Here is a 14,679-nt window from a genome sequence, read left to right on the forward strand (position 1 = left end):
TTCCGATATACGGAGCACCAGACACATTGTCGAATAATACATTCATTGCGAGGTATCTATTTTTTTGCGAAAACATTTTAGGCATACTCCTTGTTGAAAGCACGACCGATCACCATCCGTCGGATCTCGCTAGTTCCAGCTCCGATCTCGTACAGTTTCGCGTCTCGGAGCAGACGTCCAGCTCCGATCTCGTTGATGTAGCCGTTTCCGCCCATGAGTTGGATAGCATCCAGGGCACATTCTGTCGCACGCTCGGCAGCGTAGAGAATTGCGCCAGCGCAGTCCTGTGTCCGGATCACAAGCGGAGTGGGTGCAGCCGCACCGTTGTCTACTTCACGTGCGGTGGCGTACGTGTATGCTCGCGATGCAGCGAGCTTGGTATACATGTCTGCGAGCTTGCCCTGAATCAACTGGTTGTGGGCAATGGGAGTACCAAACTGCTTCCGAACGTGGGTGTAGGGCAGAACAAGGTCAAGAGCAGCCTGCATGATACTGAGAGATGTCAGAAGGGATGTTATGGGGTTAACTGGAGTGACTTACCCGAGAGGACCTGCGCTCAAGACCAGTCGTTCCAAATCAAGACCTTCCATCAGTACCTTGACGCCGCGGTTTACCTCACCAAGGAGGTTCTCTCGAGGCACAAAGACGTCCTCGAAGATCAGCTCGCCCGTGTTTGAGCCACGCATGCCAAGTTTATCCAATTTGCGGGCACAGGAGAAGCCTTCAAAGCCCTTCTCAACCACGAAAGCCGAGATGCCTTTGGAGCCCTTCTCGGGTTCAGTCTTGGCGTATACGACGATAAAGTCCGCATCAGGGCCCTTTAAAATGAAAATTAGTATGGTCTCTTGCGGCCGAGGTAATTGTAACCTACGTTGGTGATCCACATCTTGGTGCCATTCAGCACCCAGCCACCGTCCACCTCCTTTGCTGTGGTCTTCATGCTAACCACATCAGACCCGGCAGAATGCTCGGACATGGCCAGAGCACCAATCTTCTCGCCGGACAGCAGACCGGGTAGGTACCTCTCCTTTTGCTCTGCTGAGCCGTTTAGGGAGAGCTGGTTGACGCAGAGCTGGGAGTGAGCAGCGTAGGACAGGCCGATACTGCCTGAATAAGAAAGGCAGGTTAGAAATGCCGTCGAAATGACACCGTAATGATCAAAAGACGCGGAGAAAACTCACCAGAAGCTCTGCTAAGTTCTTCCATCACCACGCAGTGGGCCTGGTAACCCATGCCCAACCCGCCATATTCCTCGTTGGCAGTAACACCAAGCAGCCTGTAGATTGAAATCACAATTAGCAGATCGCACGTAAATTAATCGTAGGGCAGAATTACCCAGCATCACCTAGTTTCTTCCACATATCCGCCGGAAATTCATTCTGCTCATCTGTCCGCTGGGCAACCTCGGCCGGAATCTCTCGCCCTAGACAGAGCAAACGTTAGCACGAATCGTACACCAGCTGGGAAAAATTGGCTTTACTTGTGAATTCTTGTACTCGCTCTCGGAGTTCGATAAGATCTTCTTCTGTGGGTGGTGTGAAGCCGGCGGGATGCTTCGTTGACACGCTCCGCACGAAACCTGGGGAGAGTGCGGGGACGGCGCGTGGCCGCAGCGAGCGAGCCGACGTGCGTAGGAGGAAAGGGATGCGGACGGACGCCATTGTTGTATGTTAAGACGGTTGGCCGAGGAGTTGAGGAAGTTGTCTTGGGAAAGTAAAAACTATTTAAGACATGGGAACAATGCAGAAGGGGAAAGGCGGCAGTCGTCGGCGCGGAGACCGCCCATGAGTATGGGTGTACAGGTATACTCTTTGCTGTAGGCTTTACTCCCACAGCGCTTGTGTTGTTGTTATGGCTCTGGGTGAATTACTCCTTATTCTCTCTAATAATGCAAAAATCTATCTATCTTTTCATCTCATATTCTATCAGTCGCGAGGGCATCAGCGCAATCGTTCTTTAAGGCGGTGATGACGGGCCGCGGGTAGACACGGCAATCGTCGCAACTCCGCACATCTGGGGAATTTGGAGCTTCTTTATCCCTCCGTAGCCGTGCACATCAACTCTGACTTCTTATGCCGAGTTTATAATATGCCATTCTCGATCCTATAGCATCTCCTTGGACCCATCTCATATTATTCCAAGTGACAGCCACCTGGGTAGCTACTTCACTTCACTCCTCGCCGCAATGCGCGCCCCCTCCCCGCTCGTCCTCCGCAGCCTGGGCTCGCGAGTCGGCCAGCACACCTATCGCCCACGAAACTTCTCCAACAAACACATTACCCAGATAGCTTCAAGATCTGTCGCTAACTACGCGCACCCTCATCATGCCTCTGCACTTTCTGTCTTACCCACAGCGGTGGATACTTCCTCACCCGAGTACCGAGAAAACAGCCAGCAGATGCAAGAACTTCTGGACCGAATGAACAGCCTCCATGCCAAAATCTCGAAAGGCGGTTCAGAAAAGGCCCGGGAAAAGCATGTCTCACGGGGCAAGATGCTTCCCCGAGACCGAGTCTCAGCACTGATCGACCCCGGCACCTCGTTTCTAGAGCTGTCCCCGCTCGCGGGCCACGAGGTCTATGAGGGCGAGGATGTGCCTGCTGGTGGTATTATCACGGGCGTTGGCACAGTGGAAGGCGTCAATTGCATGATCGTAGCAAACGACAGCACCGTCAAGGGCGGCACATACTACCCAATTACGGTGAAGAAGCATCTCCGCGCACAAGCGATCGCCCAGGAGAACCGGCTACCATGTATCTACCTGGTCGACTCGGGAGGTGCCAATCTCCCCCATCAGGCAGATGTATTCCCAGACCGTGACCACTTCGGACGCATCTTCTTCAACCAGGCCCGCATGAGCTCCCTCGGTATCCCACAGCTTTCGGTCGTGATGGGTCCCTGCACTGCCGGTGGTGCCTACGTACCAGCCATGAGTGACGAGACCATCATCGTCGAGAACCAGGGTACCATTTTCCTGGCTGGCCCCCCGCTTGTCAAGGCTGCCACGGGCGAGGTCGTTTCAGCCGAGGATCTGGGCGGTGGTCAGTTGCACTCTTCCATCTCCGGAGTAACGGACTACCTGGCCGTCGATGATGCCCATGCTCTCGTTCTTGCGCGCCGTTCTGTCGCAAACTTGAACTACCCCGCGACCAATCTTCCTCTGCAGCTCGAGGATGCCGTCAAAGAACCAATCTACGACCCCGCCGAGTTGAACGGTATTGTCGGAACCAACCTCCGTCGCCAGATCCCCGCCCACGAGGTCATTGCGCGTATCGTCGATGGCAGTGAGTTCGCTGAGTTCAAGCGTGATTACGGCACAACACTGGTCACAGGCTTTGCAAAGATCCACGGCCACCGCGTCGGCATCGTGGCCAACAATGGAATCCTATTCTCCGAGTCCTCGCTGAAGGGTGCTCACTTCATTGAGCTGTGTGCCCAGAGACGGATCCCGCTCGTCTTCCTGCAGAATATCTCAGGCTTCATGGTTGGCGCTGATGCCGAGAAGGGCGGTATCGCTAAGAACGGTGCTAAGCTTGTGACAGCCGTTGCCTGCGCTGATGTCCCCAAGTTCACTGTTGTCTTCGGTTCCAGTGCCGGTGCTGGTAACTACGGAATGTGGTAAGTATTCTCTCCCCGACTCATCCAAATTCCATATCTAACTGTATCCCAGCGGCCGTGCCTATTCTCCACGGCTAATGTTCATGTGGCCGAATGCTAAGATCGGCGTCATGGGTTCCGAGCAGCTCTCCTCTGTCATGGAGGCTGTTGGCAAATCGGCTGATCCAGCTCTCAAAGCTCGTATCGATCATGAGTCCGAGGCTGTCTTCTCGTCTGCCCGTTTATGGGATGATGGTGTCATCCCGCCTGCGCAGACGAGGAAGATGCTGGGATTAGGGTTGGCAGCTGCTGTCGGAGGAAAGGCAGAGCCGGATATCCAGACCAGGTTCGGTGTGTTCCGAATGTAGAGCAGGATTGATATACTAGCATAGAATTCTTGGAATGAACTTATGGCGTTTTATCGAATCTATGACTTGTACTATTTCGCATAACCCAGTACAAAAGGGCAGATATCGGGACTGGGGAAGCATATGCAGATTCAGAAATTGAGATCAAATATCAGTGCTTTTAATCAAGTCAACTTTTGGGGGCCATTCAAACCAGACCCCATTGATATAAGAATGAAGAAAAAATAGCACAAGCGTGCTCAGCCTGACGAAATGAGAAGGAAAAGAGTATAATGGTATAATATGAGTTATGAGATGGGTAGGCGGCGACGCGTTGATCTATCAGGCGCAGATGCATGGAAATCGTCGAGTAGAGGGGCAACAAAAACAATCATATGACGCGTCAAATGCATAGAAGCGGAGGCAGGCGTGACTTTCAAAGGGCCTAAAGGCTCACCGTGGACTGGAGCCCAGGTAGACACATGTAAATGTATCAAAGAATAACACAAGGGCCTCTGCGGCGCTGCGTTCTATGGTCTCTCTTGCGATCTCGACCAGACCCTTCGCGCTTGCGGTTTGAGTCACTATTTGAGCCTGAGCCTTCCAAGTCTTTGCGGATGATTTGGCGACATAGGTCAACGAAGACTTCGTTTACGTTGGCGCGGCGGCGGGCGGAGGTCTCGTAGTACGGTGCGTTGCCCCAGTTTTGGGAGAGGCCGAAGGCGCGGGCTCGGGGGACGGCGCGGTCGTCTTCCAGGTCGGATTTGTTGCCGACGATTACTAGGGGGACTTTTTCATCATCTTTGATTCGGATGATTTGTTCGCGGAGTTCGGAGAGTTCGCTTAGGGAGGATGCGCTGGTGATTGAGAAGACAAGGAGGAAACCTTGGCCTTGTTTCATGTACAGTTCTCTGAGCAGGGGTCAGTGGTTTGTTGGGTTGCGGTGTTGGTTTTGGTGTAGAGTTTACCTCATGGCCGCTGGGAGGGTTGTTAGCATAGAAGTAGAGCGTCGGCGTGGTGATACTTACTGAATTGTTCTGTTCCTGCTGTGTCCAGGCTGCAAACAAGATCAATAGATCAGTTTCCTCTCTTTCTCAGTACCATGTTTGTCCGTCGTAGGGAACCTACATTTCCAATATGCATTGTCGGCCCTAGATGTCCATGTCAGCGAAGTCCACATCGAATCGGGGTCAATTCACATACGTCTACCTCAATCTGCTTACGGTATGAATCCTCGATCGTGGGATCATAGCTTTCGATCCAAACATTCTGGACGAATTGTGCTGTGAAGTCATGAGCTTCTGGTTGAATCCAGACCGCAATGCCTGTAGTGGCATTGCAAGCACGCGCAATTTAAAAAACTCCGAAGGTGATATGTACCAGTCAAGCAACTCTTTCCCACTCCTCCAGCACCGAGCACAACAATATGGTATTCGCGTCTATCCAGAGCACAACGTGATTAGAAGCTGCGATTGACCGAGGACTCGGAGGGGATATTGTCGACTTACTGGGGCCGCATTGGGAAAGCTTGAAGGAAGTCCAAAGATATTTATAAGTGAAAAGGCAAGCGGGTGCCGAAAAGAAGGAGGGCAATGGCAGGCGTCAATGGCAAGAAACCAGGGTGGTGTGTTATCTTCGTGGACGGGGTGGTTCGACACGGGATGGATCGAGATTTCGCGGACGTCGTCCAAGAAGATTTCGCCAAGATGATCGGATTTATATACCGGCAATTCGTGTACAATATATCCGCGTTGTACCCCTCAATCGTTCCCAGCTCTCTTGGGAGCCGATAGGAAGAGCAAGAAGAGGACCGAATCCGTTACATCGGTCTTCACGCTGTGTCAGTGCCCCTTGGTTGTCCGTGCGCAATCAATGGCGTTTCGATGTCGTTTCGGTCCACAGGATGGTCAATGTGGACGAGGGTTGAGGCTGAGGGATTGAGGACGTGGTGGACGTGGAGAGGGTGTGTGTGGGCCAGAAACTAGCTGGCGTCTTCCGTACAAGCCTAGTGTTCGATAATGGAAAGGGGGAGAGGAGAAAAGGTAACGGGACTCGGCTGCGTGCTGCACCTCCGGGCCTTGAGTGTCGAGTGCAATCGGTTCTCAGTTGAGTACCCCCTGTTTTCCAATCACTTCATTTACGGCACTTACGTCCCTGGCGGTGAGTCGATACTTTCGGCAACTCCCACAAAGCCATTCATCCCCGCTTGGTTTTCTTTTTACCTAACGTTGCTCCCACTAGTCAATTAATTCTAACTTAAGTGTGAAGAATCTGATCCTTTAGAACATCGGTCAATTGAGCTTTCGAATGCTCTTGGGTGACGGGTGGACCGGCAATTAGTGAGGATTTAACCCCGCAATTCTCACCCAACTAGGAAGTTTAAGGCCACACACCTAAAGATAACACTTTTTCTTAGGCGGGTGGAAGCAAGCCACTATCCAGTCCGGATATTACCGGTCCGTATGGCAATATTGTCTTCCCAGGGCAGACGTGGTGAACGTATAGAGTACATCACGTGATTTGATCAAACAGGCTAAGCACCGGCAATATACATTGGACAATGGGGCTGATCCTGATTCGATGGCTGAAATATCTCAAGTGTAAAGATGTCATGCACGTTGCTTTAGCCTTGTACGAGTCATATTCCCGTTTATTGTAAACGGGGGATCGGACAAGTCACATTGTGCATCACGTGCTTGGCGTCGCTTACCCAGTTAGGTGGTTAGGCGCGGGATATAGCAAACACTTCCTAAGATTCAGGGGTATTATAAGCCCCGCGCCTTCATTTTAATACCTTTTGTCCCCTTGAATAACTTACAAGAGCCACAATACCGTGCCGTTGTTCGAAGTCATTTGTAGTTCCAGAATTGGTTATCAATCATACTAGGAACAATTTGATCCCCAGGAATAGTACACTCCGCTTGATCAGATGATTCTCCTCTCTTCATCATCAATATCATGAAGTCTATCAAGGGCTTCGGCGATCTCCACTTAACCCCTTTGCTGAGGGTCATACCCCCACCCCCTCTCCGGCGGGAGCCCTGGGACAGTGGGAAACTGTATAAATGAATCCTTCGAATGTTAGAAGAGATCGACTTTAGGCACCAAGATTTTAGTAGAAGCACTAAGCCCCAGATGCCCTCACACGGTAAATCCTGTAGCGTCTTGGTCCCTGTTTTCCTGATTTATATGACTTTGGCCCCCATCTAGCCAGATTTGAGGAGTAAGTTGCGGTATTCACGAAAGCTCAGTTCCTTTTACTTCAGATGAATGGGACCAGACATGGTAATAGTATTGATACAACAATTTCTTCGGTGTATTGCAAAAGTCCTTATGACCGCGGGTGTGTCTGGGCATTTGTAGATAGTCAGTGATCAAATTTACAATCATTACTCCTGTTCTTTATCATGTCTCGCTTCCGGGGGTTAGGACAAAAGGTTTCGACTTTTGCAAACTATGGTAAGTTGTTCTTTCGATATACCCTTGTGATATGCGAAAGAACAGTACTTTTGTTAATACTAACCTGGATAATACGGGCAGAGCACAAGTTTCAATGATGTTGCTCAGCAGACCTACACTCTCATTGGCGACAACATCAAAACCGTCCTGATTTTCCGGTTCGACCCGCTGAGCGCTTGGAGAAGTCTTGAGAAGGCCAACGAGTTGATTTTTCGCATTCTACCGCCGATATCGCAGAGCCGGTCCAGGGAACTTATTGTGAAGCGGAAGTCAATCTGGCCGATCAGGTGGCGCCAACCAAGAAACCGAGCTTTGTGCTGTCGTGAATCAAGTAAAAAGTTCGTCGCATAGTGTGCAGGGCCAACTCCGTCAAGGTCGTCGAATCTTTCCACGCATTTGGAGAGTGTAGGACTGGAGGTATCCGAGTTCAGGAGATTGGAGCTGTCTCCAACTATGGCTTTATATGTGTTATAGCAATCCTTCAGTTCATCGCCATGTACTGGTTGACAGCTTTTCGATGACACACGAAATTCTCTCATATAGTTTTCGTCCAGATTGTGTAAGCCCTCAAACACGGTCTGTATCATCCAAAGCTCTTGTACTCGTCTTCTGATATCATCCGATCGGGCGAGGTCTTCTAGTCTGCGAAGGCTGTCGCTTGTTACAATAAAGTAAATGCTTTTGAAATCTCGATCGAAGAAATCCTCAGACGACGTTCTGAACAATGAGCAACATGATAACCTGAGCATTTTCCTTTCAAATGGCTGCAAAGGGCTGCATATTATGGACATCACTTCTGCCGGAAGAGACGTTATCGACATTCTGGCTGCAATAAGTGACGTGTCACAGGCGCAAAATCATGGGTTTCAACCGCCTTCTCTAAGGACAAAGGAAAGAGATAAAGAGTTGTGGGGCGTTGAAAATGGAGGATATGGTTGTTCAGAGGTCTTGAAGACGGAAGCAACAAAACCTGAAATTGGCCCCCAGTGAGGGATACGAACTACATATAAGTTCTAGTGGGTACTAGATACCGCGCAATCGAGGCGGCTCCAACGTGTTGACGCTTGGGTTTGGTTTAGGAAGTAGCTAAGTGGGGCGTTTTTACGGGACAGGAACAGAAATAATGTAACATTTGAATATCCATCGAGGACTGATATTGACCAGACCGACGAGCCGAAAACTATATTTTGGTGTAAGGATTTCATTCACCTTAAATTGGCTATGTGCGAGCCATATTCACGTTCACTGTAGATGAGTAATTGGACAAGCCACATAGGTGGATACTATAGCCCGCATATAGCCACATTTGGGATATGATGAAACTGTTCTAATAATACCCACACGACCTTAAATCAGGAGAAACTTGTCGGAGACTTTTTGGGGATTTTGGATTAAAGAAAAGAGTACATAGTGCAATGTATGTGCCGCTGATTCATTCCGCCTGATTTGGTCAGACAGCCCTATACGTCATATACTGTACCACGCGAGGACCACCCACCACTCTGCATCTACGTCTTGATTGGAATCATAATACTATGTACAGGGTCGATTGACTAATTGGCTTCCGAAAAATTGTTAACAATATTAAAACATGAGCTCTTCAATGTGATAGCTAGTTGCAGCTGGCGGGTCTAGAATGCTGTGAGATAACGGGCATTTAGATCACAGATAAGCACGTTTCAGAAAGTGCAGCATGCATGGTACAGCATGGAATGACCATTCACACCGTTCACTCACGCCTAGGTTAAGGATGCCATGTGAATTTCGCAGGTGATCGCAGAGTACGTCATGCCATCACGTGACCGCGCACGGCCAGCAGCGTAACCGCCAGCTCGACCGGTTGCATTCTCATCATCCCTCGCTCCATTGCAGTTCTCGACTCTCTTACCTCAAAAGATATCGCGAAAATTTAAGACCATCTTACAAAATGGCCTCTTTCCAGGACCGTGCTCAGCACAACATAGCCCAGCTCGACAAGGAGGTACGTTCCCGCGATTGTGTGTTTTTGTTGGTGCCTCGCCAGCTCCAGCCCTCGCACCAAAATGGGGCTGCATTGCTTCCGAGCCCACAGTTTGTGCGAGCAGCATGAGCACTTGCGTTTGCTTGCTATCATTCAAATGCCATCTGCTGCTATAACCACTGTTTTTGAGCTCCGTCCCGACTGACATTTCGATGCAATAGCTCTCCAAGTACCCCGTCCTCAACAACCTTGAGCGTCAGACCTCTATCCCCAAGGTCTACGCCGTCCTGGGCCTGGTCGGAGTCTACTTCTTCCTTGTCTTCTTCAACATCGCTGGCGAGTTCCTCGTCAACTTCGCCGGTTTCCTTCTCCCCGGCTACTACTCGCTCCAGGCCCTCTTCACTTCGGGTACCTCGGATGACACTCAGGTAAGATGTCCTTGGGCTCCCGTGCCTTGCTTCAGTCTATGATAAGAGCTATACTAACTCTCAATCAACCGCAGTGGCTCACTGTACGTTCTCATGTCCCCCACCTCTCGCCGTCACTATTTGCCGTTTCCGGCCCAAGCAATTCGCTGGCTCGGGCTTATCAGGCGCCACGTGACAACTTTCCTACTTGCGCATGAGCACTTATCTGACTGACAATCTTCAGTACTGGGTCGTCTTCGCTTTCCTGACCGTCATTGAGAGCGCCATCAACGCCGCTTACTGGTTCCGTACGTTCAAACATCACGCGAGCTTACCAGATGACATACTAACTCTGGAACAGCCTTCTACTACATCTTTAAGTTTGTCGCGATCCTCTGGATGGCCCTGCCCCAGACCAAGTAAGTCACGACACCACAGAATCGTCTCCCAACGGCACTGACCAGATAACAGCGGCGCCCAAGTTGTCTTCCACTCCTTCCTCCAGCCCGTTCTTGGCCGCTTCTTCTCCAGCTCCGGCACCTCTGCCAACCTCCGCGCTCAGGCCGAGGCTGCCAGCAAGCCCCACTCGACCTGAAGAGCTAGCTATTCATAGCTCTAGCAGAGAATCGCTGCGATAACGCTGTCTATCCATGACTTTGATGTATAGATAGGTCACGGATCTATCGATTCTCAGTACCCAGTCGGGTTCTAGTGACGCGCATTAGGAGGTTCGGACCCTCGCTACGAAAGTGCTATTGGAGTAGGATGCCAATAGAATGGAGGTGATTGGGGGAAGTCGACTGAGACCGGGGTGGTGAGTCTCGGTCGTGTGGTTGTTTGCTTATACGTGCTTTATCTCATCACATATCGAAATGGTAGAGTTGGTTCGTTTGTAACAATCTTTCAGCGTGTGATGGAATGTCCGTTGCTGCTTTATGAATGTTGAATATTCTGGGCCCATAGCCCGTATCTATCTGCTTTCCCATACCTACGTCCTCCCGAAGGACTTTTGATTTCAATGTATTCTGCATTTGACTAGCCGATATGTCGCTAGCTGTACAACCGTAACACCTGAACGAGAGGAGCCCTTCCTATTGACGCCGAACTAGGACCCTGACATAGAACCACAAAAACAATTGCAACGCCACTATTTCGTCATCAATCGTGTTCTAAAGGAGAAACAGAAAAGAAATTCGTAGAACGCGCTCGGTACATAGCCCCGCGCGAGAGAAGTACAATCCTCATAATGCTGTGAGTCATGGTTCACTGGTTTAGTACAGTCCGATGCGGTTGCCCCAGCCATCTGTCCGGGGATTGACAACAATCCGGTATGGGAAGGGGTTAGAGTCGCTGGTGGTTATAGGCGGGATATGATCCTTGTCGCGGTTGACGACGTTGAGGATCTTCAGTGCGGCTTTTTGGAGCATATTGGCCATGGCTTTGCGCACCTTCGCTCGCTCTGTAAATCAGTTAGCAGAGATTCTATCAAGCGGCTCGAAGCAAAGAAGGTTGTTTAAAAGGCCAAAAGCCAAAGCACACGGGACATATAGGACTCACCAGACTCGGTCCGCGGTGTGGCGATGGTCACATCCAGCGTCCAGATCTCCCAACACACCTCTTCCTCACTCTTCCCAGCCAATCCACCAAACCAAAGGCCTGAGCGACGCCGCTTCTTCTCGTAGAACTCTACAGCGATGCGACCACGCACTCCGCCCCCGCCCCCGCCGACCTTGCCATCCTGCGCGCCCGCCGCCGAGGAGAGATGCTGGCGCACAAGGGCACTCACTCGAGACTCTATCAGGGTTTCCAGGTCTGCATCATTTATCGCAGGAAGTGTGAAGTCTAAGACATCGAAGGTGACGGGGCGAATTGAGGGGAAGTAGCGGTGGAAGAAGATGAGGTTTAGAACGCCTAGGAAGGTGTATTAGTTGATATACGGGACTAAAGGATGTCTGCGGAATGCCGTGCAACCTCAAGTCAGACTCATACCTTTCAGCACATCGCGCACTGCGGTGGTGTCGGCGAAGATCTCCAGGAAGTACTCCGGAGGGGTTTTGCGGGGTTCCATCCCCACCCGCTGATGAACGGACCAGCGCGCGACTGGGCGGTCGTCTAGGAGGGTGTTGGTGAAATATGTTGAGAGCAGACTCAGCGAGAGTCTGGAAGAAGGAAGTTGAGGGTCATGGAAGTGTTGCTGACGGTATAGAGAGCTCGAGGTGGGGTGATGATGTCGATATAATCCGCGCGGTTTCTATCGGACATCGGGCTGGGCCGAATAACGCTTATCGCCTTATCATTGGCTGGGGTAGTGATTCTATGAGGTGACGGAAACGAGTCAAAGAATTAGTTTTCTTTGATGAGAATGGGATTTTATATAAATGTCAGAATTGAGAGACCAGCTGGGTTCGCTCAAGACAGGGATTCGTTGTTGCGGGTTGGCCGGTTGCGCCGAATGCGGAACATGCACTTTCGGTACCTGAGATGTTATTTGTAGATGGAAAGTGGTTGAAATAAACTTGTATTGATGGCTGAAACATTTTTTTTTTTCAGTAAGCGTCATCTATTCTGATGCCGGGTGCAGGTGCAAGTTCACATTCGATAGAGCACTTCGCTAGCCGAGGCCGGTTTGATTCCCCGGTCACCGCAATCATCGGCCGAGGGTCTCCCGCCTCGCCTGCCCGACTTCCCATCTCTATCAACTGCACGACTGCACCGATGAACTTGACATGATTGCCTCTTCCAAGTAGAGTCATCCTCCACACATCTTCAATATGATCGGTGCCACCAGGCGCTGGTTCCAGCGCAATCGGAAAGGCCTCGCGATCGGGGCTAGCGTGCTGGGAGCTGGCTACTTGGCCGGCCAGTACGTGCTATCCAAGATCTCCGAGGCACGCGAGCGCATGAGCAGTGACCGTATTGCCCGCGAAAAGTTAGTACTTCCGACTCCCATTTTGTGTTATCCTTGCTGCCCTATTGGCACGCGAGCTTGTGACTGGCTCGAACTCCCCCAGACCGGAATCCAGGTGGGCTGACAATGGCGATAATAGTCTGCGCCGGCGATTCGAGCAGAACCAAACCGATTGCACCTATACCGTCCTTGCTTTGTTGCCGACCGCTACAGAGAACATCATCGAAGCACTTCCCGTCGAGGAGCTCACGAAGGAGCTGCAGAAGAAGCGGGCGGAGAGGCTGGCGCGCCTGACCCCCGGGGAAGGCTCGGGCTCGGACATGACATCGGTGTCACCCAGTGTCAATAATGATGATCGCAATAGTCTTTCAAGCTTCCAGAGCGAGAGTTACGTGCACGCCAGCCAGGTGGAGTCTGGGGATGCGGAGGGCGAGCCCCGAGTGAAACGGAATAAGACACAGCTGTGGAACGAGGTCAAGATCACATGTAAGCTGGCGCCTGCGGTCCTATCTCTCTTTGGTATAGCTTACTGACATCTTTTCTAGCTATCACGAGATGCTTTACCCTCATCTACACTCTCTCCTTGCTTACCATCTTCACCCGCGTCCAACTCAACCTCCTCGGTCGTCGGAACTACCTCTCTAGCGTCATCTCCCTTGCTACTCCTCCGGCAGACTCGACTATCAGCTTAGAAGACCACGACGATGATTTGACACAGACTCTGGGCGATGACTTCGAGACCAACCGACGGTATCTTGCTTTTAGCTGGTGGCTACTCCACCGTGGATGGAAGGAACTGATGGCGCGGGTTCAGCCCGCCGTGGAAGAAGTTTTCGGTCCTCTGAACCCGCGCGAGGACATCAGCCTGTCCAAGCTGTCGGATTTGACTCTCCAGATTCGGAAAAAGGTCGAAGGAAACACGGAAGAGGAGCGACGGTAGGCACTCCCTTGATTCTCAGCACAATTAGTTAGATGACTGACGCTGTGCTATCAGATCCAAGAAATGGCTGTCATGCCTGCTTCCACCCGCGGAGGAAGAAGAATACGTCCTGCGTGAGTCAGGCGTCGAGGGTGTGGCCGACCCATCTTCCTCGCAGACTGCCTCGAAGCTGCGCCACCTTCTTGACGAAACCGCCGACCTCATCGACTCTCCTTCGTTCTCCTTTGTCCTGACTCTGCTCAACAACGAAGGTTTCTCTACCTTGGTTGACGCAAAGTGCGCCAATGAGGCCTTCAAGGAATCTCCAGTCCCCGAGACGGCCCCTCAGTCATTCGACTCCATGGCCACCGTTGTCCCTCCCAGTACCGCAGAGCGCAAGACAAAGCTTGCCAACCTCCTAGCTGTGCTAGCTCGCCAGGCACACGTGATCGGAAACGGATCCCACGCGCCCAACGAGTACCTGGTCGCCATGGACCAGAATGTGCGCGAGCTGGAGGCGTTTTCCGCCGTGATCTACAGCTCGAACTTCGATCTTGAGCTTCCCAAGGCCAACAAAGCTGCCGTCAATGCCGAAAGCGAGCAGGAGTTTGGCTCATCCTCGTACGCGGCCGTGATGGTTGAGAAGGAACCAAAGACTAGCAGTGATTGGGCCCAAAGTGGCCTAGTCCTTGCTGACAACGAGGAGAACCCCGGCATTGCCGTCACTGGCACACAGGAAGAGAAGGAAACTGAAGAGACACCAGGAGAATCAGCCTTTGAGCGGGCTTGGGGCAAGGCTGTGGAAGATGGAAGTACGTCTCCCCAGTCCGAGGGCCAGGCGGCTCCCTGAGATCTGATGGACGATGTGTGTCCCATTTCTATCCAATACCCTTGTTTTGCGTGTATTTCATCCCTAGGCGCTACTTCTGTCTCACTAGATTGGTTGTGGTAATGATGCACATATATCACTTCAGCAATGATTGCATTGCAATTGGAGGTAGAGCTAATATTTCGGTCATGTTTTTTACGAACTGTGAAAGGGTGTATGAACTTGAAAACCCACAAGCTTGATGCAGCCTTGA

At 51.3% G+C, this 14,679-nt stretch overlaps 6 protein-coding genes across 6 annotated transcripts; 3 read left to right on the forward strand and 3 right to left on the reverse strand.

The window, feature by feature from the left end:
- Nucleotides 1–77: 77 nt before the first annotated feature.
- N7498_010304 (isovaleryl-CoA dehydrogenase) lies at nucleotides 78–1,661 on the reverse strand (the record flags this gene model as incomplete). Its single annotated transcript, XM_058457360.1, has 6 exons — nucleotides 78–492; nucleotides 541–818; nucleotides 872–1,107; nucleotides 1,182–1,276; nucleotides 1,336–1,423; nucleotides 1,481–1,661. The coding sequence occupies 6 exons, from the start codon at nucleotides 1,659–1,661 to the stop codon at nucleotides 78–80; spliced, it is 1,293 nt and encodes a 430-aa protein (XP_058304259.1).
- A 524-nt stretch (nucleotides 1,662–2,185) lies between these two features.
- On the forward strand, nucleotides 2,186–4,068 carry N7498_010305 (putative 3-methylcrotonyl-CoA carboxylase, beta subunit (MccB); the record flags this gene model as incomplete). The annotated part of the gene is made up of 2 exons (XM_058457361.1): nucleotides 2,186–3,618; nucleotides 3,671–4,068. 2 exons carry the CDS (start codon nucleotides 2,186–2,188, stop codon nucleotides 3,963–3,965), a joined length of 1,728 nt encoding a protein of 575 aa, XP_058304260.1. The 3' UTR covers nucleotides 3,966–4,068.
- A 369-nt stretch (nucleotides 4,069–4,437) lies between these two features.
- On the reverse strand, nucleotides 4,438–5,463 carry N7498_010306 (uncharacterized protein; the record flags this gene model as incomplete). The annotated part of the gene is made up of 7 exons (XM_058457362.1): nucleotides 4,438–4,855; nucleotides 4,913–4,922; nucleotides 4,973–5,001; nucleotides 5,073–5,095; nucleotides 5,148–5,227; nucleotides 5,325–5,383; nucleotides 5,453–5,463. The coding sequence occupies 7 exons, from the start codon at nucleotides 5,461–5,463 to the stop codon at nucleotides 4,438–4,440; spliced, it is 630 nt and encodes a 209-aa protein (XP_058304261.1).
- Nucleotides 5,464–9,330: 3,867 nt separating this feature from the next.
- Nucleotides 9,331–10,365, forward strand: yop1 (putative membrane biogenesis protein (Yop1); the record flags this gene model as incomplete). The annotated part of the gene is made up of 6 exons (XM_058457363.1): nucleotides 9,331–9,384; nucleotides 9,585–9,791; nucleotides 9,866–9,874; nucleotides 10,015–10,078; nucleotides 10,132–10,189; nucleotides 10,242–10,365. 6 exons carry the CDS (start codon nucleotides 9,331–9,333, stop codon nucleotides 10,363–10,365), a joined length of 516 nt encoding a protein of 171 aa, XP_058304262.1.
- Nucleotides 10,366–11,023: 658 nt separating this feature from the next.
- N7498_010308 (autophagy-related protein 101) lies at nucleotides 11,024–11,928 on the reverse strand (the record flags this gene model as incomplete). Its single annotated transcript, XM_058457364.1, has 3 exons — nucleotides 11,024–11,229; nucleotides 11,328–11,681; nucleotides 11,760–11,928. Coding segments are annotated over 3 exons (711 nt in total), but the record flags the coding sequence as incomplete, so codon positions are not given.
- A 613-nt stretch (nucleotides 11,929–12,541) lies between these two features.
- N7498_010309 (peroxisomal biogenesis factor 3) lies at nucleotides 12,542–14,447 on the forward strand (the record flags this gene model as incomplete). The annotated part of the gene is made up of 4 exons (XM_058457365.1): nucleotides 12,542–12,699; nucleotides 12,818–13,164; nucleotides 13,224–13,614; nucleotides 13,673–14,447. The coding sequence occupies 4 exons, from the start codon at nucleotides 12,542–12,544 to the stop codon at nucleotides 14,445–14,447; spliced, it is 1,671 nt and encodes a 556-aa protein (XP_058304264.1).
- Between the last annotated feature and the right edge of the window lie 232 nt (nucleotides 14,448–14,679).

The sequence above is a fragment of the Penicillium cinerascens genome (genome assembly GCF_028974065.1).
Source record: "Penicillium cinerascens strain IBT 15544 chromosome Unknown scaffold_4_segment0_segment1, whole genome shotgun sequence".
NCBI lineage: Eukaryota > Fungi > Ascomycota > Eurotiomycetes > Eurotiales > Aspergillaceae > Penicillium > Penicillium cinerascens.